This window comes from Parambassis ranga, chromosome 10 (assembly GCF_900634625.1).
Source record: "Parambassis ranga chromosome 10, fParRan2.1, whole genome shotgun sequence".
Taxonomy (NCBI): domain Eukaryota; kingdom Metazoa; phylum Chordata; class Actinopteri; family Ambassidae; genus Parambassis; species Parambassis ranga.
Window position 1 is genome coordinate 3,216,276 of NC_041031.1, and position 26,308 is coordinate 3,242,583.

At 41.0% G+C, this 26,308-nt stretch overlaps 1 protein-coding gene across 1 annotated transcript; it reads right to left on the bottom strand.

Annotated features, from left to right (window-relative positions):
- Positions 1–6,822: 6,822 nt before the first annotated feature.
- Positions 6,823–13,851, bottom strand: LOC114443002 (coiled-coil domain-containing protein 106-like; the record flags this gene model as incomplete). The annotated part of the gene is made up of 6 exons (XM_028416907.1): positions 6,823–7,125; positions 7,686–7,738; positions 7,804–7,989; positions 8,064–8,237; positions 8,292–8,376; positions 13,807–13,851. Coding segments are annotated over 6 exons (846 nt in total), but the record flags the coding sequence as incomplete, so codon positions are not given.
- Positions 13,852–26,308: the final 12,457 nt, after the last annotated feature.

The following is a 26,308-nucleotide window of genomic DNA, read 5'->3' on the forward strand; positions in this document are numbered from 1 at the left end:
CAGAATTACTAGACATCCAGCATCTGGAAGGAGGCATGCGAGGATATGGACCAGGCATCATGTCAGGCCTGGATACGGCACTCCAGGAGACATGTTCCCCGGTGCCTTGGACTAGAAGACATTGCATGTGATGTTGATGAAATTCTGTGGCCGGACCCAGAGAGACAATGAGACTGATTTTCTCTCTCTCTCTCTCTTTCAGTGAAATTGTATGTTTTCTAGTGTTTGTTTTGATGTGTGTGAATAAACATTCATACTTGAAATTTGAATCCCTGTGTGTTTATAGAACTATTTATGACAAAGGTTTGACCTCACATGGACAGACCTTGTGCACAGAGAAAGCAAAAGCCAGATGTGTTTTCAGTTACAGTTTTTTCTGATTGCTTAAGCACATTTCTGTAACTATTGGCTATTTGTGCAAAACTCTACACACAAATAAAAAAACCTTACACCAAATCAGCAAAACATTGTAGATCTCTTGCAAAAGCTAATACATCTTGCTTAACTCTTCAAACCTTTGTAAAAATGGTATTTTTGTACCACACAGTTAACACAAACCATCATATTACTAAGCACACAATGTGCCAACTACACACTGATGGTATTAACTGAAAACACATCTGGCTTTTGCTTTCTCTGTGCATAAGGTCTGTCCATGTGAGGTCAAACTTTTGTCATAAATAGTTCTAGAAACACAGGGATTCAAATTTCAAGTATGAATTTTTATTCACACACATCAAAACAAACACAAGAAAACATACAATTTCACTGAAAGAGAGAGAGAGAGAGAAAATCAGTCTCATTGTCTCTCTGGGTCCGGCCACAGAATTTCATCAACGTCGCATGCAATGTCTTCTAGTCCAAGGCACCTGGGAAAATATCTCCTGGAGTGCCGTATCCAGGCCTGACATGATGCCTGGTCCATATCCTCGCATGCCTCCTTCCAGATGCTGGATGTCTAGTAATTCTGTGGAGTAGCAGTTTCAGTTTTACATGTACAGTATTGTTGTTTTTCTCATTAGAGTATGGTACACCTACAAAAGTTAGAGTGAGGGAACTGTACTAACCCATTCTCATCAATATGTCCTTATGATGCTTGCTACAGTGTAGCGGCTCAGGCTGAACCCGTCCAGCTTCCCTCAGCGTCATTCCATGGTTGATCACATGATCCACTATTGTAGCTCCGATGACATCAGTAATTCTATTTCTTCTTACCCTTCCTCCTTCCTCTTCACCTCCTCGTCCTCTTCCTCTAAATTCACCTCCTAGTCTTCGTCCTCCTCCTCTTCCTCATGTTCCTCCTCTAATTCTCACTCTTCTCAGTCTTCTTCTTCCTCCATTGTTCTCCACACTGAAGCTTACCTGTGGCTTATTCACAGAGCTCATGCTGATTGCAAAGTGAACTAATGATGTAAAACAGTTCTCACATGTGACAGTGTAGCCAGACAGTTGGCAAAATAGTGTAAATACTAGCCATACATGTGTATAGTTTTACTAGGAGTGTGTTGATCATTTGGAAATTGTGTGTAAAGCAGTGAGTTGTGTTTACAGTTCAGCAAAAAGAGTGCTGTGAAGTGGATTATATTTATACATTTGCAAATTGTGTGTTACAAAAGTGCAAATTGAGTGTAAAGCAGTTTTTTGGCTTTTAGTTTTGCAAACTCAGTGAGTGATTTTGCTATAACTATTAAGAGTTTTAGAAATTGTGCTATAAGAATCATTGTTAGTGTTTAAGCAATCAGAAAAAACTGTAATACCATCAGTGTGTAGTTGGCACATTGTGTGCTTAGTAATATGATGGTTTGTGTTAACTGTGTGGTACAAAAATACCATTTTTACAAAGGTTTGAAGAGTTAAGCAAGATGTATTAGCTTTTGCAAAGGATCTACAATGTTTTGCTGATTTGGTGTAAGGTTTTTTTATTTGTGTGTAGAGTTTTGCACAAATAGCCAATAGTTACAGAAATGTGCTTAAGCAATCAGAAAAAACTGTAAGCAATCAGAAAAAACTGTAACACTTGTTCCACACACACATACACACAGAGTGGGAAGTACCCCATCTGTAGACTTACAGAGAGCGCTTGTAACACTTGAGCTCTTTCTTGTAAACACACACACACTCAGTGTGAACACACATCTGTGTGACACAAACAGCCAGAGCACTACATGATACACACACTAATTACACAATGACGTGGGCTCCCATTCAGACAGATAAGTGTGAATATTTCCACTATACACTTTATATGACTTTATGATCCTCATAATGAAGTTGTGTTGACAAACATCCCAGAAAGTTCCCACTGAGTCCAAACATTCAGCAAACAGCAACAACATGATTTACAGTTGTCATAACCCTCAAAACTGTTTACTGCAGTTTGTTCAGAGTCTGGAGGATTGTTTACATCTCAAAGAACAAACTCTGTACTTTTAAAGCAGCTTTGATGTCAGTATGAAAACAATGTGTTTCAGCTTTCTAACAGTGTTGATTACATTGCCTGAGCCTCGTAGTGTAATGTGTGCATAATGCTGTTTTTATGGGAAACCTCATGAGGAACGACTTCCTGCAGCGTGTTTAAAACATTTGATTGTAGAATTGTGTGGGGAAATGACATTTTACTGTGTTGAAGTAAAGGTACAGGAGGAGGTGAGGCTGTGAGGACTCATCACTGTGTGGATGGGTAATGACTAGGGGTGTGCGATTTGATGATAAATGATCGTGAAGGATTTGAACGTGTTGGCGATCTGCTTTATATGGAGCATATGCAGGTTTGATGGAGCCATAGTTTGGTGTCATGTTCAGACCTGCCTTTGGTTTAACAGCACCTCAGGCCAGAGCTTGTCTGAATTGGCCTTTTATTCACATTTGTGCTGTTTAAAATGTAAACATCAGGTACTGTCATTTTTATATAGTATCTTTCACTTTATCTTCTTTTTATCTTGTGCAAGAAAATCGGCTCTTTGGTAGCACTTTATAATAACTGCACACTATGAGGCATTAGTTAAGCATAAGTAAATAGTTAGTTCATCATCTATAAAGCATCACTCCTACATTGTTAGCCATTACCACTTAAGATAAGATAAGATAAGATAAAACTTTATTAATCCCGAAGGAAATTCTTGTGCCAGAGGTATCAAGTTGCATTACATGCAGTTAAGTACAGAGTATAAGAGTATAAGTGTCACTATAATCCAAAAATAAGAGTACAGTACGCAGTATGAGCACAATATATGATACATGGATACAATATGGAGATGTAAGGTGCTAAGTAAACATAAATATAGACAAGTGGAGGGAATGACAGTGATGCCTGACATGATTATCTAGCGCTTCTCCCTACAGAAAGGGGAGGAGTTATACAGTCTGATGGCCACTGGCAGGAAGGACCTCCTGTGGCGTTCTGTGCTGCTACTCGTAGTCTCAGTCTACCGCTGAATGTGCTCCTGTAGGACAGCAGTGTGTCGTGCAGGGGGTGAGACGTGTTGTTACGAATACTGAGGAGTTTCCTCAGTATCCTCCTCTCTGTCACCTCCACCACAGACTCCAGCTCCACTCCCAATACCGAGCCAGCCTTCCTAATGAGCTTGTTGAGTCTGTTGGTGTCGGCCGTCTTCATCCTGCTGCCCCAGCACACTACAGCGTAGAAGATGAAGCTGGAGACCACCGAGTGGTAAAACATCTGCAGCATGGTCTGGCAGACGTTAAAGGACCTGAGTCTCCTCAGTAGATACAGGCGACTCTGTCCCTTCCTGTATATTGCCTCTGCATTTGTGGACCAGTCCAGTTTGTTGTCAATGTGGACACCCAGGTATTTGTAGCTGTCCACAATGTCCACGTTGGTACCCTTGATGCTGACCGGGTTTGGGAGTGTCTGGTGCTTCCTGAAGTCCACCACCAGCTCTCTTGTCTTTGTGACATTCAGCTGCAGGTGGTTCTGTCCGCATCACTCCACAAAGCTGTCCACCACACTCATATACTCCGCCTCCCGACCTCTGCTGGTACAGCCCACAATGGCAGAGTCATCCGAGAACTTCTGCAGGTGGCAGGACTGTGAGCAGTGTCTGAAGTCCGATGTATAGAGTGTGAACAGGAATGGAGACAGTACTGTGCCCTGGGGTGCCCCCGTGCTGCTCACTATCGTGTCCGAGACGGTGTTCCTCAGCCTCACAAATTGTGGTCCACCTGTAAGATAGTTAGTGATCCAGGTGACCAGTGGGGTCTCTACCTGCATGTCCAGGAGCTTCCTATTCAAAAGGGCAGGCTGCACGGTGTTAAACGCACTGGAAAAATCAAAGAACATGATTCTAACAGTGTTACCTGCCTCCTCCAAGTAGGTGTGTGCTCTGTGCAGCAGGTAGATGATGGCGTCCTCCACTCCAATACGGGGCTGGTAAGCAAACTGCAGGGGGTCCAGCGATGGTTCCACAACAGCACGCAGGTGTTTCAGGACCAGCCTCTCCAGAGACTTCATCACATGTGAAGTCAGAGCAACTGGTCTGTAGTCGCTGTGTGTGCTTGGATGTTTGGTCTTGGGCACAGGAACAAGGCACGTTGTCTTCCACAGGGCAGGGACAGTCATCAGGCTCAGACTCGGGGAGAAGATGTGCTGGAAGACCCCACACAGCTGTGTGCCGCAGTCCCTGAGTACTCTGGGGCTGAGTCCGTCCGGTCCTGCAGCTTTTCCCGGTCGTAGGCGACTGAACTCCCTCCTCACATCCTCTGTGGTGATGGTAACTGTGGACACAGAAGAGCAGAGAGAGAGATCTGATGGGGGAGGGTGGGGGGTTGTTAATGGGAGGTGGGGTAAGGAGGGCAGGGTGATGTTATTGATGGGGGGGTGAGACTGGTTAGTATGGTTAGGGGGAGGGGGAGGAGGAGGAGGTACATTGTTGTTATAGACAGGTGTTAATGGTGCATCACAGGGAGGGGGAGGGGGAGGGTGGTCAGGGAGTGGACTATCAAACCTGTTGAAAAACAGGTTCAGCTGGTTGGCCTCCTGCAGATCTCCATCCATCAGCTGGTCAGAGATCCTATTGTGGCCGGTGATGGTTCGCATGCCACTCCATACCTCCCTCAAGTTGTTCCGGGCAAGTTGGCTCTCCAGCTTCCTCCTGTAGCTCTCCTTGCCCTCTCCAATCTTCTCCTTCACCTCTGCCTGGGCCCTCCTCATCTCCTCTCTGTCTCCACTCAAGAAGGCTGTCTTCTTTCTGTTGAGTGATGCCTTGATGTCCTTTGTCACCCATGGTTTATTGTTTGGAAAGCAGCGTATTGACCTGGTGGGGATTAGAGAATCTGTACAAAAATTAACATATTCTGTGATACAGTCTGTGAGTGTGTCTACATCCTCACCGTGAGTGTCACAGAACACATCCCAGTCAGTCACCTCAAAACATCCCTGCAGGGTCTCCAGGGCTTCCGGTGTCCACCTCCGTACAGTTTTGGTGGTCACCGGCTGCCGCTGTACTGCTGGTATATACTGGGGTTTGAGATGGACTAGGCTATGGTCTGATCTGCCCAAGGGAGGGAGAGCTATGGAGCTGTATGCCTCTTTAACATTAGCATACAGTAAATCTAGAGTTTTATTTTCTCTTGTTTTACAGTCCACAAACTGCTTGAAAGTGGGCAGAGTTGATTTCAGATTGACATGGTTAAAATCGCCAGAAATCGCTATGAAGGCATTAGGGTGCTGGGTCTGAAGCCTCGCGGTCACAGAGCTGATGACGTCAGTAGCCCGCGACGGGAACAATGGAGCCCTGGCGTGTTTCCGTCACGGCCGAGACGCGGCATGATAAAAGTGCTCCAAAAGCGATGAAGACCATGAAGAAACGAAGAAATAAATTACGAAAAACAACTTAATACACCCGCGGTGTGCGGAGCTTCTCTGGCTGGCTGCTACCTCGAGGCCGCGCCGGAAGCTTAGATTGTAACGGTAGTTTTAAAGGCTTCACACATAATTTATAAGCATATTTATTATGTGGTTATTAATTCTTATTTCACACTTAAGTAATGATCAGTTTATCATGTCTTAATCAAACGTAAAAACATGTACAAACCTGCTATTCAGGAGTTGTAAGTGGTTCATAAGATCATTTATGAATTGTAAGTAAATGATTAATAAACTGCTTAGATGCACAGTTATATGTGTTGTTATTTAGTCATGCACTAACAGTTACTAAGTGTGTGAATAAATGCTTTATGCACATGTAGTCCTATGGCAATTTATGGTTATGGTTAAGTTCAGTTAATTATTAAACGTTTATTAACTGTTAGCTAACAATTTTTGTGAGCTATTCTAAAGTGAGGACTATCTCTGCCTAATTAAACATTTACAAAGTAGATTTAAAGGCTAAGTTTTCTTCCCTGAAAAAAACTGAAAATTGTGAAGAAAAAAACACAACAATGTGATACAGAGTATAAAAAACATTTATTTCTTATTAAAGAAACTGTGCACTCTCAGCAACCTCAAATAGTATATATAAAAATAAAATAGTATAAATATTGTTACATAAGGAAATTAAAGTCCAAAAATTAAAGCACCACAGTGAATGTAAATCAACAACACAAGTAGCAAAACGAATAAAAAGCACTGAAAGTATAAAATAAGCAATAAAGTGACAAAATTAACAGTAAAATGTAGAAAATAAATAAAATATTTAAGAATAAGTAGTAGTAGTGCCAAAATTCCACATTCCTTTCAGTAAGCAAACAAACAATACATTTTAAACTGACTCACAGAAAAACAACACAACTAATGTGTCTTCTTCTTAAGTGCACCTAGGAGAACTTCAAAACAGAAGAAAACAGTACAACTTAGAATCAAGCTCAGTTCCCCTTTGCTTTAAGGGGTAGCAGCTTTCCAGAAGCCTTAAAGGCTTGAATAGTATCTCCTATAGCTGGATGTTCCAGAATTGCAGTGGCACACTGGGTAGCAAATGTACTTAGTTTAACCTTACTGCTGTGGATTTTAAGGAGGTCTTTATATTTGCCAGGCGCGGCAATGTACAGCTCTGCAATTGGAGCATTGACCACCACAGTGTTCTTGTCCACCCCGACCCGCTTGAAGGCAGCTGACATGGTGCATCCTCTTTTGAAGTGCCTGAGAATCTTTTTGATTTGGATTTTGAGCTGTAATTAAGAGAGCATAAAATGAATTTTCGCATATAGTTTTACAATTCTTTTGTAAATTCTTGTGTGTAAAAAGTATTTATTAATTAACAGGTTTATTGTATCTATTTCACATATTTTAGCCAACCAATTCTTCCAGAGTAGAGTAGAATAGAATTTCTAGAAAACTCTACAAGTCCAGACGCCTTGTTTCAATCTTCTCTACGAATGATGACCTGGATGACTGAGAATCTTCATCAACAAGTAGAATAGAAATACTTTATTCATCCCAAGCTGAGAAATATCACTATTTCAGCATCAATATATAGGCACTCAGCATACTAACATATACCTCTAAAGGTAAGAATAAACAGTACAGACATTATTTACAGAAAATAGAAATCAAACTAATAAGTACAAAAGGGTGTGCAATTAGAAAAGTTAAACCTTGTGCAAAATCTGGTTTAACTTTTCTAACTGCTTGTGACGTAATTGGTAGTTTGAGGTATTTAATGTAATCAATGTAGCTTATTTAACAAAGCTGAAACGTTGGAAATTACACCAATGGTCTACCAAGTTACTTCTCTTCCAATGCAGTCTTTATGATATACGAGCCAGGAGGGACACGATTGTACTGAAGGCACAAGCAGTGAGAAATTAAAAACCCAGTGAGTGGAGTGGTTAAAATAGTATTCTAACCTCTCTGATGCATCTTTGTTAACATTTTCTTTGACTTCTTCCTGTGCTTTTTCTCCTTTCCCTTTTTTTTCATCCTCTTCTTCTTCCTCTCCCCCTCTGATGAGGATGTGTTTGAGGAGGAGTCAGCTGAGCTGTCACTAGAGGAATGTTCAGACCATGATGTCTGGAGGTCCTTTCTTTTAAGAGCTGAAAATGGACAAGATATAAAGGTCACAGTAGCAGATGGCACATGAGAAAAAAAAGACAAAACACTTACTCACATAAGTACTGAGTGTTGGGAGACTTACCTGATGCTAGTTGCTCTTTAAGATAGTCTCTCTCCGTGGTCAGCTCCTCTATCTTCTCCTTCTGCAACTCCATTCTCATCTTACACATATCCAATTCATGGGTTTTTCGTCTATCAACCACCTGTGCAGTGGGGGCCAGGTGTAGATCTGAGAAATAAATCATACTGTACAAACAAACTGAGAACAATCTATTGGTTTTACGGTTGTCTAGCAAACTGTCATTACAAAAGTTATCTGAAAAAGGGCTGGCTGCTGCATAGTTGCAAATAAATCCGGTGTGTTGCCCCTGTCAGGGTGAAAATCCCCTTGTTTCCTTCTGATCACCCCCTGAATTAGTTTGTAAGGAAGGAGCGGATAAATTCTGGTCTCAAAATTATAATTTATTAAACAATGAGGCAAATTCTGAGTCGCAGAGCTCTGGGTTGTTGCACACAAAGAACCAAACAAGAACAACACAAGAACAGGACAACCAACAAGAACAAACAACCACACAGCAACAACGAACAATGCAACAACAACTGGACATGGAATTCACACATTGATATACCCCATGGGCGTTCCTGCCTGCCGGCCCACAGGGGCATCTACCGCCCCCCTGCAGACCCTGGTTCATACAGCAACTAGACCATTAGTGTTTACTGCCAAATAAGGTAAAACTCCAATTCCTTAAATCTCATAGGTTGTGAGTCCGATCTGGGGGTGACCATAAAACTGGGCACTCAGGAGAAAAACACATTCCTTTAGAATCTGGCTTTTATCAGGTCAAAGGTGCTGCTGTCCTTAGTCTGAATTTATGACCATCTCGTACCAACCGGAGCTCTCTCCAGAGAACAGAAAAACAACTGATCTCATCTGCCACAGCCTGAATTGCAGAAAACAACGTTATATGACATACTATGAAATTACTTATTAATACATTCAGTATCCTCAAATTACTTTGATTTTCTATAAAACTTCCTAACACATAAACACTCATGAAAATCACATTATTAAGCGATAAACACATATAAACATGAATACTTATATATCTGAACACACTGCATGTTAACACCATGCAGAATAAATTCTTTCACCCAACAATTCCCTCTTTTGAGCTCTTATAAGAGCTCACAACAAATCTTCCTCGTCGTCACCTGGCACGGGCACCTCTGCTGCCAGCAGAGGCATCTGATATGAAGGAGAATGAAAACCTGAATCCTTCTTTTCAATTGCTGACACAATTAACTTGTTACATAAACAGTGCACACAGGGAATATAACAACAACAACCACATGTAGTCAAAATACCCAAGAATGCTGCAAAAGAAGTGATTAGTGACATACCATACTACCGCCTTCCAGGGTCCAAGCAGTCTAATCAGCCAGTCGTCCAGGGGGTTATCTATCCCTGAGTGCTCATGCAACATACTGGAAAGAGTTCTCAAACCTTCTAAAGCTTTAGTGACCTTACCGTCAGGAGCAGTGTTATTGGGAATGAAAGTACAACACATTTCATCAAACATAGCACATACACCTCCTTTCTCTGCCAATAACATATCCAAAAACATCCGGTTCTGTACTGAAATCAAATCCCCATGCATCGTCTGGATATAATGGGGCAGGTTCAGTGTACAGGTGGGGCCTCGCTGATGCACAGGCAACACAACCTGACATGTTTTGCTCCCTCACCTGTTTTACCATCCATCTGAACCAAATATTATCATCCTCATAACCGGTAGATAACGCTAATACATCGAACGGGGTGAGCTTATGGACTACAATGTCGGGTTAGGAGTCCCAACATTGGCCAGGCACTCCGGAAGATTTAACATAAGGGTTGTGGTCCAGGCCAGTAATTGATAACATAATAGGATTCTGCATGCAGCTCCAATCTCTTTGTATATGGAAATACCCACTGAACAAGATCCGCCTGCCTGAGGTGGTTTTAGCTTTTTTAGGTGCCCAATTTGTGTGCTACCACCCCAATCCACAAACTTCTCCATACTGTCTCCACGACACATTATGTCCCCCGCAGTTGATTACTGCGCACAAATCAAAGATAAAAGAGAACTCTGAACCCTTATAGTAGTCTAACTCTATACCTCCCCGTTTCTCACACATGCATCTCCTCCTGTCCCTGGTGCTCTCCTCACCCTGCGTGTGCTGGGCCCTGGATTTGACTTACCATTGGATCCTGGAAAACTGACAAAATAAGTACACACGAAATTATGTTACACAGAAAAAGTCAAAGATACACTAACTACAGACATGAAAACACAAGCTCCCAACACCCTCCAGTTACCCCACAGTCCCATCTTGTCAGCCGGAGTCTTCTTGACACAGGAACTAGAACCTCTGCTCCTGAAACTTTAGACCTTCCTTTCGACAGCTGACCTTACTGATGACTGTGGTTCGTCTCCTGGTGGGGTGATGCGCTTAACTTCGCCTATCACCCTTAGTTGGAGTGATGCGCTTAACTTCGCCTATCACTCTTAGTCCCACGCTGATCCTGATGATTGCTCATGTATGTGTATTCACCGTCTCATCCTCTTCAACCAAGTAGGGTAGACTACCTACTGGTCACACTCCTGGTTTCAGGGGATTATTCTGCCCCTTTTATTTTATCCTCCTCCTGCTCCTTCTAATGTCGCTCAGCGTTCTCCCTGGTTCTGTAGCTGGGGTGCACTGGCTCCAGTGATACCAGGTGTCTCCTTTGCCTTTCAGCCACACCGCGTGGGAGGTGCGCTCCACCACCTGGTAAGGACCTGTCCACCGTGGCTCCGACCACTTTTTCTTTATCACCTTCAGGAGGACCCACTCAGCTGTGTGTGGCTCCTTCTGGACTCTCCATCTCTCCTTTCTCCTTTAATACAAATACTAACACCAAAGCTTTAAATTCATTATATTATGGTTTATATTAATACCATACTGCATACTTCTTCAGTCTCAGCCGGCCAGCTGGTCCAGGAAACTGTTGACCTGTAAGAAGCTCATAGGGTGTACATTATATGGCGTTATTACCAGAACATCAATACAATAGATAATACTTGAACCCATATAAATTTGGTCTGTGCACAGATTTTAGCCAATTTTTGTTTTAGGTTGTAGTTTCATCCTTTCCACTTTTCCCTGTAACTATGATTGATATACTGCACCATACCTATGTTTTAGGCCTAAAGTCTGCTCCACCTTTTCCAAGTCTAAACTCTTAAAATGAGATCCATTCTGGGAATCCATGCTGTGGAATGTAATAGTTAATCAAACAGTTTATCATCCGGTTTAAAACTCAAATACATTAATCCTGTCTCACCCTCTTTTTTCTGAAACAGAACACCATTCACAGCTCCACCTGTTTCAGAAACATCAAGATAAAATGGGACTAAGTGATCTAGGAGAACCAGATCGTTATAGAAGTTGAGACAATGAAAGAGACAAGAGTACAGGAGGCACAAAACCTACATCAGTAAATGATGAAGACCAGATGTTATGTGGTAGTGTGGCTAACATCTCCTGAGCCTTATTATGCCTCTACTGTATGAATGGCAACCTAATAAGCTTTAAAGGATGAAGAATTCTAAACACCTATCCTCTGTGCCTATTTATTAGAAATAGCTTTACATTTCCTAACCATGGAGCCTAATTCTGTAATATTATGTGTGGTACAATTACTAAGCAAACAAGTGGCACACTATTATCTGCCATTTTGAGCCATTTAAAACTGTTCTGGTGTTAACTATACGTCAGCAGCTACTCCCTCTTCAGTCACAAACAATTTATCTGCTGTGATGGACCAATGTAGTCCCTCTCATTAGGAGGTAGAACCTCTCCTGATAGAAGAGATCCTCACACCTGTCATAGAAGAGAATAACCTACAGGGATCAGTGGACAGCCTATAGGGTCAGAAAGACATTATCCAGGGTTTCCACAGCTGGAATAGACTGAGGAGACCGCCCCCTTAAGGAGACTCAGGTAAAAACGAGTCCAGCAGATATCTTCACAAGACATCTGTATCATAGTGGTTCTCATCAGCCACTGTCCAGCTACTCCAACACTCTGGGAGCATAAAAAGTCTGTCCAGTAAGAAAAGTCACCATTAATCCATCTGGGGAGCACATAATGGAGGTTCCAGTTTTGATCAACAAGTCTCTGCCCATCAAATTCACTGGTGATGAGCTGGAGCAAATGAAACAATGTCTGTGGTGCTGCTAACACAGTTTCACAAGTTCTGTGAATGGCAAAGGTTTCCCAAAAGAAGCCAACCGACGAAATGATTTGAGATGCCGGTGTGATCTTTGACAGCCATTTCCCTGGGGAGGATACCAGGGAGCCCCTTGTGGTCACTGACGGGGCTGCTTGTAGTGACAGTCTCTTTCCCAGTGGCCAGGTTTTCCACAATAGAAGCAGTCACCTCCACTCAAACCGCTGTATCCACCCTTTCCATGCCCCCCTCCCCCACGGCCACCCTCTTTTCCCCTCCAGTTACCTCCTCTATGATATTGACCCCACCCACCTTGATAGTGGGGGCGGGTGACCCAAGATGGGGTTAAATACATATCAAGATTTCCCACAACTGGGGACTGTGGCTGAGGTGGGGGAGCAGGCTGAGGCTGGACCACCCTCTGTGATGCAGGGGTGTATTTCTTCATTTTCCTCTGATATGCTGCTTCCTTTCTAGCTTGAGCTAACTGCAGCTTTAATAATTGTGTCTGCAGCCTTTTCATCTCCATGGTCTCTTTGTCAGTGTTGTCAGTGTGTAGATTCATATGGTGTACAACATGTCTCTCCCAAGCAATAGAGTCACTTCCTGGTAAATCAGGGTCATTTTTCTGGGCCTGCTGAAGCAACAGGGGAAGCCCCTCCTCTGTTGCCTGTCTATACCAGTGCTGCTGGGCACCAGGTTGACTAGAGTTCACTCCTGTCTGTCTGTCTGTTACTCGCCCCCTCCCATCAGGGACAGTCATGATGGGGTACATCCCAGGAAGTGGGGTCTGAGGCGAAGCAGAAGCTACAGCAGAGGCTGGTGAATAGGGAAAACGGTATCTCCGCCCCCTGAGTTCCCTCGCTCTCTACTTCCTGTTTAATGTCAGTGGTACTACCAGGCTTCTCACAATCATCGTCTATGCAGCACAGATATGCCTGATATAGAATCTTACGTCTCTCCTCATCAGCCTGCACTGCCTCCTTCAACTCAACTGTCTCTAACACTAATAAACTAATAATCTCCTCCTTTCTCTCTCTCTCTAGTTTAACTTTATTCTCCGCTGTTGCAATCACACTTTTTTATCAGCTTTTTATCATCTCCTTTCACTCCCTGCTCTGTCATTGCTGTACACACTGCTGCTTCCATCTTAGCTGCAGCCTTCTGTTGTCCCTCTGGTCCTGCCTGTCCGCAGCAACGGCTCAACATCTTACTCATCTGTTCATCAATTGTCTTCCACGTAGACATGATTACCACTCACCAAATCCTTCTTGCGTACCTGCTGTATGTTAAAAATGTACCTTCTATATGTGCCTTATTCTATCCCTCACTGTGACTCTGGCAACAGAGTCACACACCTTCACTTAAACACACTTTCACACACACAGACACTCATTCAACCTGCAACACACACACTTAGGCCTACACACACACACTCACTTCTCCGACGGCACGGAGTAAACACCTTTCCTCAACGGCGCGAGGTCAAAACAATTAAACACAATTTTCAATACATAAAACACAACTTAAACAATAGGCTATATATTTTCTTCTCTTTTCTCTTTTCTCTTTTCTCGTGATCCTTTTTTTTGTCTTTATTATTTTGTGATCACTGTGACACTTTTCCTCTGTGTGACCCTTTTTTTTTATTTTTTAAGCTTTAGGCGGTCATCACTGTCGTTTCAGGGGTCATCAAATCCCACGGGCTTTCAACCGAGCTTTATCTATATTTGCGTCCAAATATAGCGGGGGATGCCACTCCCAATGACATAACGCTCATTCACGTTATTGTATTAACCCTTTTTTTATTCTTTTTATTTTTAATTGGTTAATATCTCTCTCAGTGTCACTTTTCCTTTTTCTCTTTTACTTCATCTCATTTTCTCTTTTACTTCATCTCATTTTCTCTTTTACTTCATCTCATTTTACTTCACTTATTAAGACTTACAATCTGCCTCTTACAATTTGAACTCTAAAACACCGTACCCATCCCAGTGACTACTTAATTTAGATTGTCCAATGTGCAGAATTTTGATTAAACAGGTATCTGCTTACCTTGTTATTATTGGCCAGCCAGTAGTCACTCCGTCAGGCAAGATGTCATTTGACCCACACTCCTTCGAGCCCCACGTTGGGCGCCAAATTGTCAGGGTGAAAATCCCCTTGTTTCCTTCTGATCACCCCCTGAATTAGTTTGTAAGGAAGGAGCGGATAAATTCTGGTCTCAAAATTATAATTTATTAAACAATGAGGCAAATTCTGAGTCGCAGAGCTCTGGGTTGTTGCACACAAAGAACCAAACAAGAACAACACAAGAACAGGACAACCAACAAGAACAAACAACCACACAGCAACAACGAACAATGCAACAACAACTGGACATGGAATTCACACATTGATATACCCCATGGGCGTTCCTGCCTGCCGGCCCACAGGGGCATCTACCGCCCCCCTGCAGACCCTGGTTCATACAGCAACTAGACCATTAGTGTTTACTGCCAAATAAGGTAAAACTCCAATTCCTTAAATCTCATAGGTTGTGAGTCCGATCTGGGGGTGACCATAAAACTGGGCACTCAGGAGAAAAACACATTCCTTTAGAATCTGGCTTTTATCAGGTCAAAGGTGCTGCTGTCCTTAGTCTGAATTTATGACCATCTCGTACCAACCGGAGCTCTCTCCAGAGAACAGAAAAACAACTGATCTCATCTGCCACAGCCTGAATTGCAGAAAACAACGTTATATGACATACTATGAAATTACTTATTAATACATTCAGTATCCTCAAATTACTTTGATTTTCTATAAAACTTCCTAACACATAAACACTCATGAAAATCACATTATTAAGCGATAAACACATATAAACATGAATACTTATATATCTGAACACACTGCATGTTAACACCATGCAGAATAAATTCTTTCACCCAACACCCCCCTCCCCCGCGAATTCTAGCTTGCAGGCGAGTTGCTAGCCAGGTAACTAGCTAGCAACTTCCTTGCTAGGCATCATCCATAATATGTGACAGTGAACAAAACAAGAAACTTACCGCTAGTCCCAGTGCTGGACGTCTCTTCCGCTGTGCCCATGTCAACACAGGCATTCCTTTTGGCCCGTGTGCGAACGCTACAACTTTGGATGGAGTTTATGTCAAGAACACGTTTCACTTGTGGGAGCGAGATCATTCCTCTGTCCCACACTGATGACGTATGATTACGTATGAAAACAGGCGCATGTTTTGAATGAAAACAGGAGTGCAATTTCTCCCGCTCACCAGATCATTAACTAAATCATGTTCACAGAAGAATCGCCTGTTGATGAAAAATGAGAAGTTTTACCCAGCTTACAAAGCTTATTAACAAGAGCAGCTCCACAAAGAACAGCCTGAAGCTAATTAAGTGGCTTCAGAAAAGGAGACTGCTTAAAAGAAAAATGAAATGCAGATTATGCCGGCAGGACATGAAACTGAAGAAAAGGACCAACTGTGGAGATCAATATGCTTGGTAAGAAATATATAATTAAAAATAATAAAAGAAAATATAACATGATTTGTAACATGATTATTTTGATGGGCATTGAAGCGTAAGTGCAATTTCATTTTTGTTATTTAATTTTTTAATTTGATTTCCCACCATATTAGGCCTGGGTCATCAATTATCAGTGATGAACAGTGTTAATTTTGTTGACAAATCATTTTCGTCATAGTTTTCGTTAACAACCTTTTTTTGCTGATAAAAATGAGACGATAACTAAATAAAAACTAACGCACGGTGCCAAAAATGAAGACAAATGTATTGACACTTTCGTCAACGAATAAAAACGAGATGAAATTATTGTTGGAGACGAGATCCAATCAGAGCAAATTTTGACTGTGGAAGGGAGGGACGAATCAGGAGACGGCGGCAGAGAGCCAATCAGAAGTGATCTCTCTGCGTAAGGACGTTACCCCGCGATGCTGGAAGAAGGCGTACTCATGCATGGTAACACAACACAGGAGAAGAACACACACACGGACACGTTTGATGTCAAGACAAACAGGACAGTTTGCAAACCGTGTGGAGCGACTATCAGCGGTAAAAACACAATAAACGTGAAGCGACATTTGCAGACGAGTCATTAACTTCCGTTCAAAGATACATGTGACAAAATCTATAAATTAAGACACCGCTGCTGATGGTTTTACAGCGCACTGTTTCTAAGTTGTCACAAAAGTGTTTTGCTGTAGTTATGGAGTATTCATGAAGAAGGTCATGACTGAACAGTGTATTCAGGGAGAGCAGCTCACTGTTCACTGGTTCTTTTGTGAAAAGGTCATAGCAATTAAATAAAGAGGTGGTTGTTTCAAATAACAAAAGTTAAAGCTGTGCCTGTTTTTATTGCACTTCAAACCTTAATTATTTCATAAAAAATATATATCATAGAATTTTAGTCGACTAAATCCACGGCAGATTTAGTCGACTAAAATTCTTTGATATTTAGTCGACTAAAACTAGACTAAAAAAAAATGTTGATGACTAAAATGTGACTAAAATCAAATGACATTTTAGTCACAAGACTAAAAAACTAAATCAGAAATTGCTGCCAAAATTAACACTGGTGATGAATGGCGTGCCTATCGCATCCTCCCTGCACTAGGGTACAACCATTACACTGTTAACCACAGCAGGTCATATGTAAATCCTTACACTGGTGCCCATACCCAGCATATTGAGAGAGCCTGGAGATCCTACAAAAAAGCAGATCTGGAGACTTAGGGGGAATCGGACTGAGAGTTTGCTTTCTGACCACCTTGCAGTGATTGAGTGGATTGAATGGCTGGCAAGGAAACACCACAGTGGTGCATTTGGCAGATTGATTCATGATATTTCTCGAAAGTACAAGTAGCTATAACAGACACAGATGGCAAAAAATGTTCTAGTCCAAAATATTTTATTTTCTGTCAGGGTTAATATAAGGTGGAGGACACAAATGCAGCTGAGCCGGAAGTATTCTCAGTGTTTTAATACAGGCAAGGTTCGGTACACAGAAGTTCAGTCCGCGAGGCAGAGGTATCCAAAAGGGCACAGGCAAAAACCAGTGGTCAAAGTCCAAAGCAGTAATCAGTACACAGGAGTACAGTCCACGAGGCAAAGGTATCACAAAGGGGCGAAGGCAACGAACAGTAGTCAGATCCAAAATAGTTCATTCACAAAGGACTCCAAAACTCACTCAGAAACTCCAAAACTCACTCTGAAAACTCACTGGGGAAATCACAAGAACGGAAGGCTACTTGGACGGCTGTGTCGCAGGATAACTCACAAAACGAACTGGCAACAAGGGGCAGGAAACACACAGGCTTTATACACAGGAGGGCGGGAAGACAATTGGACATAGGTGAAGCACATTAGGGCGGAGCAGGTATTCACAGGAGGGGGAAGGGAGCACACATGAGGAAGGGGAAGTAAACAGAACTGAAACACAAGGGGAAGATCAAGTTTCAAAATAAAACAGGAAGTGACTAGTAAAACTAGAACTAATACAAACAGAAAATGAACTACAAAATAAAAGACCTGGCTGAAACCATGACAATTTTCTACATTTCACTGTTAATTTTGTCACTTTGTTGCTTATTTTTGTACTTTCGGTCAGTGATTTTTATTCATTTTGCTATAAAGTTAGACAGAATAAGTTTTAAACAGTTAATAAACGTTTAATAATTAACTGAACTTACCATAAATTGCCATAGGACTACATGTGCATAAAGCATTTATTCACACACTTAGTAACTGTTAGTGCATGACTAAATAACAACACATATAACTGTGCATCTAAGCAGTTTATTAATCATTTACTTACAATTCATAAATGATCTTACAACTCCTGAATAGCAGGTTTGTGAATGATTTTATATTTGATTAACCCTCATGCATTGTTCGCAAACACTACCCTAATGTGTTGTTCGGGGACAAAAACGTCCCCTAACTTTAACGGTTTTAAAAATATATTAGATCAATATTTTTTTGAAATTTTTTTGCATAGACCTTTTAATTAACTTCAGTTCTAATCAACAGTAGTGAAAAAATCATTTTCCCCCAGGATTTTAACCCTTTAATCACCAATTTTATGAGGGGTGGTGCTGAAAATTGAAAAAAAAAAACACAAAATGGCTCATTTTTAATAGAAAAGGTGAATGTGGACTGGATTCTTTTGAACCTTTATTACAGTCTTGGTCATGTCAAACATCAGTAAAAAAATTGACTTGATTGCATTATTAGTTTTTGCACAGCACTGGATTTTCTTTTTTTCTCCCTAATGTGTTGTTCGGGGACAAAAACGTCCCCTAACTTTAACGGTTTTAAAAATATATTAGATAAATATATTTTTGAATTTTTTTTGCATAGACCTTTTCATTAACTTCAGTTCTAATCAACAGTAGTGAAAAAATCATTTTCCCCCAGGATTTTAACCCTTTAATCACCAATTTTATAAGGGGTGGTGCTGAAGATTGAAAAAAAAACACACAAAATGGCTCATTTTTAATAGAAAAGGTGAATGTGGACTGGATTCTTTTGAACCTTTATTACAGTCTTGGTCATGTCAAACATCAGTAAAAAAATTGACTTGATTGCATTATTAGTTTTTGCACAGCACTGGATTTTCTTTTTTTCTCCCTAATGTGTTGTTCGGGGACAAAAACGTCCCCTAACTTTAACGGTTTTAAAAATATATTAGATAAATATATTTTTGAATTTTTTTTGCATAGACCTTTTCATTAACTTCAGTTCTAATCAACAGTAGTGAAAAAATCATTTTCCCCCAGGATTTTAACCCTTTAATCACCAATTTTATAAGGGGTGGTGCTGAAGATTGAAAAAAAAACACACAAAATGGCTCATTTTTAATAGAAAAGGTGAATGTGGACTGGATTCTTTTGAACCTTTATTACAGTCTTGGTCATGTCAAACATCAGTAAAAAAATTGACTTGATTGCATTATTAGTTTTTGCACAGCACTGGATTTTCTTTTTTTCTCCCTAATGTGTTGTTCGGGGACAAAAACGTCCCCTAACTTTAACGGTTTTAAAAATATATTAGATAAATATTTTTTTGAAATTTTTTTGCATAGACCTTTTAATTAACTTCAGTTCTAATCAACAGTAGTGAAAAAATCATTTTCCCCCAGGATTTTAACCCTTTAATCACCAATTTTATAAGGGGTGGTGCTGAAAATTGAAAAAAAAAACACACAAAATGGCTCATTTTTAATAGAAAAGGTGAATGTGGACTGGATTCTTTTGAACCTTTATTACAGTCTTGGTCATGTCAAACATCAGTAAAAAAATTGACTTTATTGCATTATTAGTTTTTGCACAGCACTGGATTTTCTTTTTTTCTCCCATTTTGTCCCATAGACTTACATTATAAACATACTTTTTTTGACTGCACAGCCATGGCACTACATAATCATGCATTCTTGATTGTTGGTGGTTTACCCTGTTGGTAGGAGGTAACATTTGTGATTTTTACAGTTAACAACTTAATTACCATATTAACCCTTTACCTGCAGGCCTGTGCTCATGTAGTGTAGTTTCTGGCTTGTATATGGAGTTATAGGGAGTATTTTAGCACATAATTGTGTGTCTACACACTGTGTGTGTATGTTAGAGAGGAAGAGAGCCATTTGCACACTGATCTTGTTGTCTGTGAGTACACACAACCACAGAGTCTTCATAGTAAACAAAAACAAAGAAAGTGTTGCTATGCACGTGTGGCCCTTTGATGTCTACAGGTGTAGACTAAACAAAACAAAAAGGCGGTGGTCATTTGATGGTGAGAAGAGCAGAAAGCAACATGAAGAGAGGATTCACTTGTGCACAATCTCTGGAAATGATTGTGCAGCCTGGCTCTATGAAGGGCCAGGCTGTGAAGCTGTGAAGGCTGCACAAGTAGATCCGTCACTTGTTCACAAGCGAATCCTTCATTCGTTCACAAGTGAATCCTTCACTCATGCACAGGTGAATCCTCTCTTCATGCTGCTTGCTGCTCTTGTCACCATTAAATGACCAGGAGGATGCATGCAAGTCCACTAGTGTTTTTGTTTTGTTTAGTCTGAACCTCTCAGCATCAAAGGGCCCGGCACTTACTTTTAGGGCTGCAACAAATTTACTTTACTTTACTTTACTAAACTACTTTTAATACTAATTTTAGTAGGGGACTAAACTGTAGATTAGATTTGGTTAGTCAATGATTATTTATTATGTTATCAAGTTATCTATCTATGGTGTCTATTTAGTAACATGCACATGTACGTATGGTCGTGTGGAGCGCAACACACCATGGAAAAGGGGCACTTAGACTTCACTTAGACTAATTCAGTGATCTCAACTGAGACACTAACCTAAAAGTAAAGTCACTCTACTGGAGGACGTGTTTTCCGAAAGCTAAAAAAAAAAAGGTATTTTACCCATCCACAACTTCAGACGCCAGAACTCCTGGATGTTTTCATTTTACATGCTTATGCATTGCCGTTGTACATCTGAATTAGGTACACTTCACTTACTTAGTAACTTTATTTTCCTGACTTTCCTTCCCTGACAGTGTGCAAATGGCTCTCTTCCTCTCTAACATACACACACAGTGTGTAGACACACAATTATGTGCTAAAATACTCCCTATAACTCCATATACTTAAGCCAGAAACTACAGTACATGAGCACAGGCCTGCAGGTAAAGGGTTAATATGGTAATTAAGTTGTTAACTGTAAAAATCACAAATGTTACCTCCTACCAACAGGGTAAACCACCAACAATCAAGAATGCATGATTATTTAGTGCCATGGCTGTGCAGTCAAAAAAAGTGTGTTTATAATGTAAGTCTATGGGACAAAATGGGAGAAAAAAAGAAAATCCAGTGCTGTGCAAAAACTAATAATGCAATAAAGTCAATTTTTTTACTGATGTTTGACATGACCAAGACTATAATAAAGGTTAAAAAGAATCCAGTCCACATTCACCTTTTCTATTAAAAATGAGCCATTTTGTGTGTTTTTTTTTTCAATTTTCAGCACCACCCCTTATAAAATTGGTGATTAAAGGGTTAAAATCCTGGGGGAAAATGATTTTTTCACTACTGTTGATTAGAACTGAAGTTAATTAAAAGGGCTATGCAAAAAAATTTCAAAAAAATATTTATCTAATATATTTTTAAAACCGTTAAAGTTAGGGGACGTTTTTGTCCCCGAACAACACATTAGGGGGTAAAATTTGCCCACAGTGTACCGTTGACCTATGAAAAATTTTAAAATCATATTAACAAAATTTATGTAAAATTAAGCTTATTGAGGAAAAATGATTCAATTTGTCCACATATTGACAAAGTTATGGCCAAAATAAACAGAAAAATTTCTCTCAGAGGACAAAAATGTCCCGAACAACGCATGAGGGTTAAGACATGATAAACTGATCATTACTTAAGTGTGAAATAAGAATTAATAACCACATAATAAATATGCTTAAGAATTATGTGTGAAGCCTTTAAAACTACCTTTACAATCTAAGTGGTAATGGCTAATAATGTAGGAGTGATGCTTTATAGATGATGAATTAACTATTTACTTATGCTTAACTAATGCCTCATAGTGTGCAGTTACCACGTCTCCCCCCGTAGTCCCTGAAGATGAGCCTATGCAGGTTGGCAGGGCTAAGTTGTCTCAATCCGAGAAACTTTGCCTTGCTTTGCTTGTATTGTGGTAACGCAGGCCATTTCAAGTCAGTCTGCCCAAACGCTTTGGCTCACCACCAGTAGAGGGAGCTCTGGTGAGCCAAACTGCCTCCCTACCTTCTCCTGATCAGTCTGGGTCTCAATTAACTTTACCAGGTAGTCTTCTGTTCCCTACTCAGAATTTCTCGCTAACTGTTTTGATTGATTCTGGTGCCGATGGAAGTTTTTTGGATTTAGATTTAGTGTCTAGCCCTCTGGTGCATAGTGGTCACTGCAGTGGACGGCTACTAAAAAGTAAATTTCTCTTTAATGCATTGGTTTCTATGGTGGAGCTGTACATCAGCCTTTAGAGTTGTCTCTGCTGCCATACTCCATTGAGGTCAACTCAGTGGTGAGTCAGTGTAACTGCAAGTAAATTTCCTCTGAATCCAAGACACCCCTGGCTGTCATACCTGCTAAATTCTTCTATTCTAGAAGAGCCCCACAGGTAAGAAAAATATGATGATATGCAGTAACATCTAAGGAAGGATATTATCTGTTTGGAATATGAAATTTTTATGTCCAATATGTAGAAAATTACGATTAACCATGTGTCCAATGAAGTGGACATTATGCATCACCCAGTATATTTTTTAACACAAATCATGTAATTGCTTCACTCTTTCTTGTGACTGTTTTGGTTATAAGTCAGTGTATAATTGTTATGTTTATAAGCTATTTGTTTAAAATATATTTTTTGCAGATAAGTTGTAGTTTTTGTTACTCTAATATTTATTTTATCATATTTTATCATATTTTGTAGTAGTAGTAATAGTTTGGCACAGGATATCACTGGCCCCAACTCACAGATGAAAAAAAAAATGCAAACAGATGCCATGATGCTGCATGCACATGGAAGTCCAAATACATCTGCATGCAATGCTGTGTGCCACTGTGCCCTGGATGCATTGCGAACTTTAATACAGCCTAGGTGTTATGAACATAGAAGTGTTCGGGGATGCAGAGACCAAAATATCAGCGTGTTTTCTTCCACCATGCTAATGTAATGGTTTGGTAATACTGTCCTGTATCCTTTTAGAACTGTGATGACTCAAAATAGTGTTTCTCCTGTTGGAGATGCTTCGACACATTCAGGTATAAGAGTCAGTGTCATTGGTTTTCTTATTCAGGCCTAAAAATTGCACCTATACAGTGATTACATTTCCAGAAAATTGTTGAAAAGTTTTTGTTGAAAAGCATAAGTGTTTGTATATTTACAATATAACACAAATTAATTCATCTTTACAGTAAGTTCACAATGTTTTATGTTGAGTGCTCAGGCACATGTTGTCCACTGGAATGGACATGTCTCTAACTTTATGAAAAAATCAAATTTTTGGAAAAATAAACTTGAACTTTTTTTCATGTCCTGATAAGAATAAAAACACTTAAAAAATATTGACCAAGGCTTTCATAATTCATGCATCAGAGGGCTAGACTGGAGTTGTCGGTGGAGAAATCGGTGACTACGAAGACAGTTAATGCTTTAGGTGGCTGTGTGTTGGCCACTGTGACTCATCGCACCGTTCCTGTGACGTTGTTGTCAGGTAATCACAGGGAGACCTTGTCACTGTTTGTTATCTCTTCTCCTACTCACCCTTTAGTGTTGGGGTTACCTTGGCTGAAGCTACACAACCCCCACATAGACTGGCCTTCCTGTTCCATCCTTAGCTGGAGCCCTCGCTGCTCAGCCACCTGCCTTCAGTCGGCCCTTCCCCCCGCACCTCCTTCCACAACACCTGAGGTCTCCAGTCCTGATTTGGACTGGAGATTTGACCTCTGTTCCCGTATCATGATCCGGCCCCGGTGGTTTGTAAGAAGAAGACTACCTCCCTTCCCCCCCACCATCCCTACGACTGTGCTATTGATCTCATCCCCAGAGCCACTCTCCCCAGCAGCAAGCTTTACAACATTTCCCGGCTAGAGAGGAACGCCATGGAGAAATACATCAATGAATCCCTCAGTTCTGGACTGATTCGACCCTCCTCCCCCCCTCTCGGTGCTGGATTCTTCTTTGTGGAGAAAAAGGACAAGTCATTGGGACCCTGCATTGATTATCGAGGTTTGAATCAGATAACTGACAAGTACCCTCTGCCCCTCATTGACCCCCCATTTTCAGCAAACTGGATCTGCGTAATGCCTACCACCTGGTCCGCATTAGAAAGGGGGATGAGTGGAAGACGGCTTTTCAAGACTCACCTCGGACATTTTGAGTACCTAGTCATGCCGTTTGGTCTCACTAATGCCCCAGCAGTATTTCAGGGGCGGGCTCCAGATGACGACGTCCCTCCCGGGGCCGTCCGAGTCCGGGCTTCAGATGACGTCGCTCGTCCCCGCTCCCCCCACGCGCCACCCGAGGGCGTGCTCTAGATGACGTCGCTCCTCCCTGCGCAGCCCGAGGGCACGCTCCAGACTCTGTTCTGTTATGTTACCGCAGCCTGCCATGCTTGCCTGATTTTCCTTTTAATTAAAGACCATATTTTCATTTTTAACTGCCCGCACTTGTGTCCGCCTCCTACACGTTTCCTGACATATTGAGACACACTGACCCTGCTACTACTAAACACTTGGTGAATGAAGCCATTCAAATGGAGACATCATTACAACATATCCCTGGGACAGGTGTGTGCTTGCTGTTATGTATATGTGTGATTGACAGCTGTGCTCAGCTCCACTGTTACTGTGCCTGCATATAACTGTCAGAGTTGAAAGGCAAACATTGGCTGCAGGGATTCCAACAAAGATATCCACAATTATATATACCAGCACCACTTTGTTATTATTCTAATTTCCCCACTTACCATAAATATCATGCCTGCAGTTTTTCTTATGATTACCCATCACTGCTGTCATCTGATGTCTTCTTTTATTTTCTTAAGAGATTTAAGAAATGTGAAGTGAATGTTCACATTTTCACTCGAAGCCCAAGTGTTGCTGTTAGTTGATAGAGTTTGTTTATGAAGTTTGTATCGAGCACTCCTGTGTCTGCATGTGGCCCAAAGTTCCTGTAAAATGTTTGTCATCCAAAAGAAACTGGCTGGTGCAGACAGCAACTCCACCATGCGTCCCTGTCCCTGTCATGGTCCCTGTGGTACCAGGTACCATTGCTCACTAATGTTCTGTTTTATGCTCATAAAAGTAGCCCCTTTGACCCCAGTATGAAGTCTGTAGTTAGCATACAGATGTGCGAGTACAGATTCAACTGATGAATGAATGCAGAGCTCAGGGAGCATGTCACATGAAGAGCTGAGTGCACTGAAGTGGAAGGCTCCTGATGTCAATAAAACAGTTTCACTGGCATCAATGCAAGAATGACTGGATACATTTAAAGTCGTTTTCTTTTTAAAAATGACTACAAACACATTTTTACATTGGCTGTTATGATCCGTTGTTTTAGGTGGGCCTGGTTCTCTGTTTTATTTTGAAATTTTCTTGTCTCATGATCTTTGGTTTCTTATTACCCCTATTATACCAAAAAATAGTGTATTATTGGGTATACTGTGCAAAAAATTTTTATTGTATAAATATTACTCTCCTGGAAGATAACTAAAATCAACTTCGAACCAGTTGGTCTATCTAACCAGCACATATTGAGATTTTTAACATCTCAAAAACATGAGCCTGTAATGAGTTTCCATTGAGATCAGATAGTGACCAGTCGACCCTTTTTTCCATGATCCTCTCCAGCCTGACCAACTTATAATAATGCTGCTGCTGCTGCCGCTGGAGCTGTTTAGGACCACGATTGATAAAGTTATTTCTTCATCAGTCGTCAGTTTTAGGTCAGTTGTAGCTGGAGGACAGTCACAGAAAATGACTTGACAGGAAGTGTCTGTGAGGTAAAAGCAGTTAGTATCTCCTAAAAGTGTAAAGTTCATGTACAGGTAAAAGGAAATAACATTTGAATTACATTTGTGTATCAGTATTTGTTTGTGTGTGTAGGAAGGCTGTGTGAGTGTGTAGAGTTGAGCAGTGACCTTGCCAAAAGCAGGTTAAAGATTTTTGATTCGATCTGACTAGACCCACCTCACAGACCCACACACACACACACGGCAAATCACACCTGTTTCCCAGGCAGACATTTCTGTTACAGTTGTAGTGTGTAACATAAATGTAATTTATTAGTTTGTATATACCTTATTTTCCGGACTATAAGTCACACTTTTTGTTCATCCTTTGGCTGGGTATGCGACTTATACTCAGGTGCGACTTATATATTAAAATATACAATTAGTTAGCCTTGTGTCCTGACGTCCCATTACAAATATAATGGTAGCTGTTCTGTCCCTCTCCTGACGGT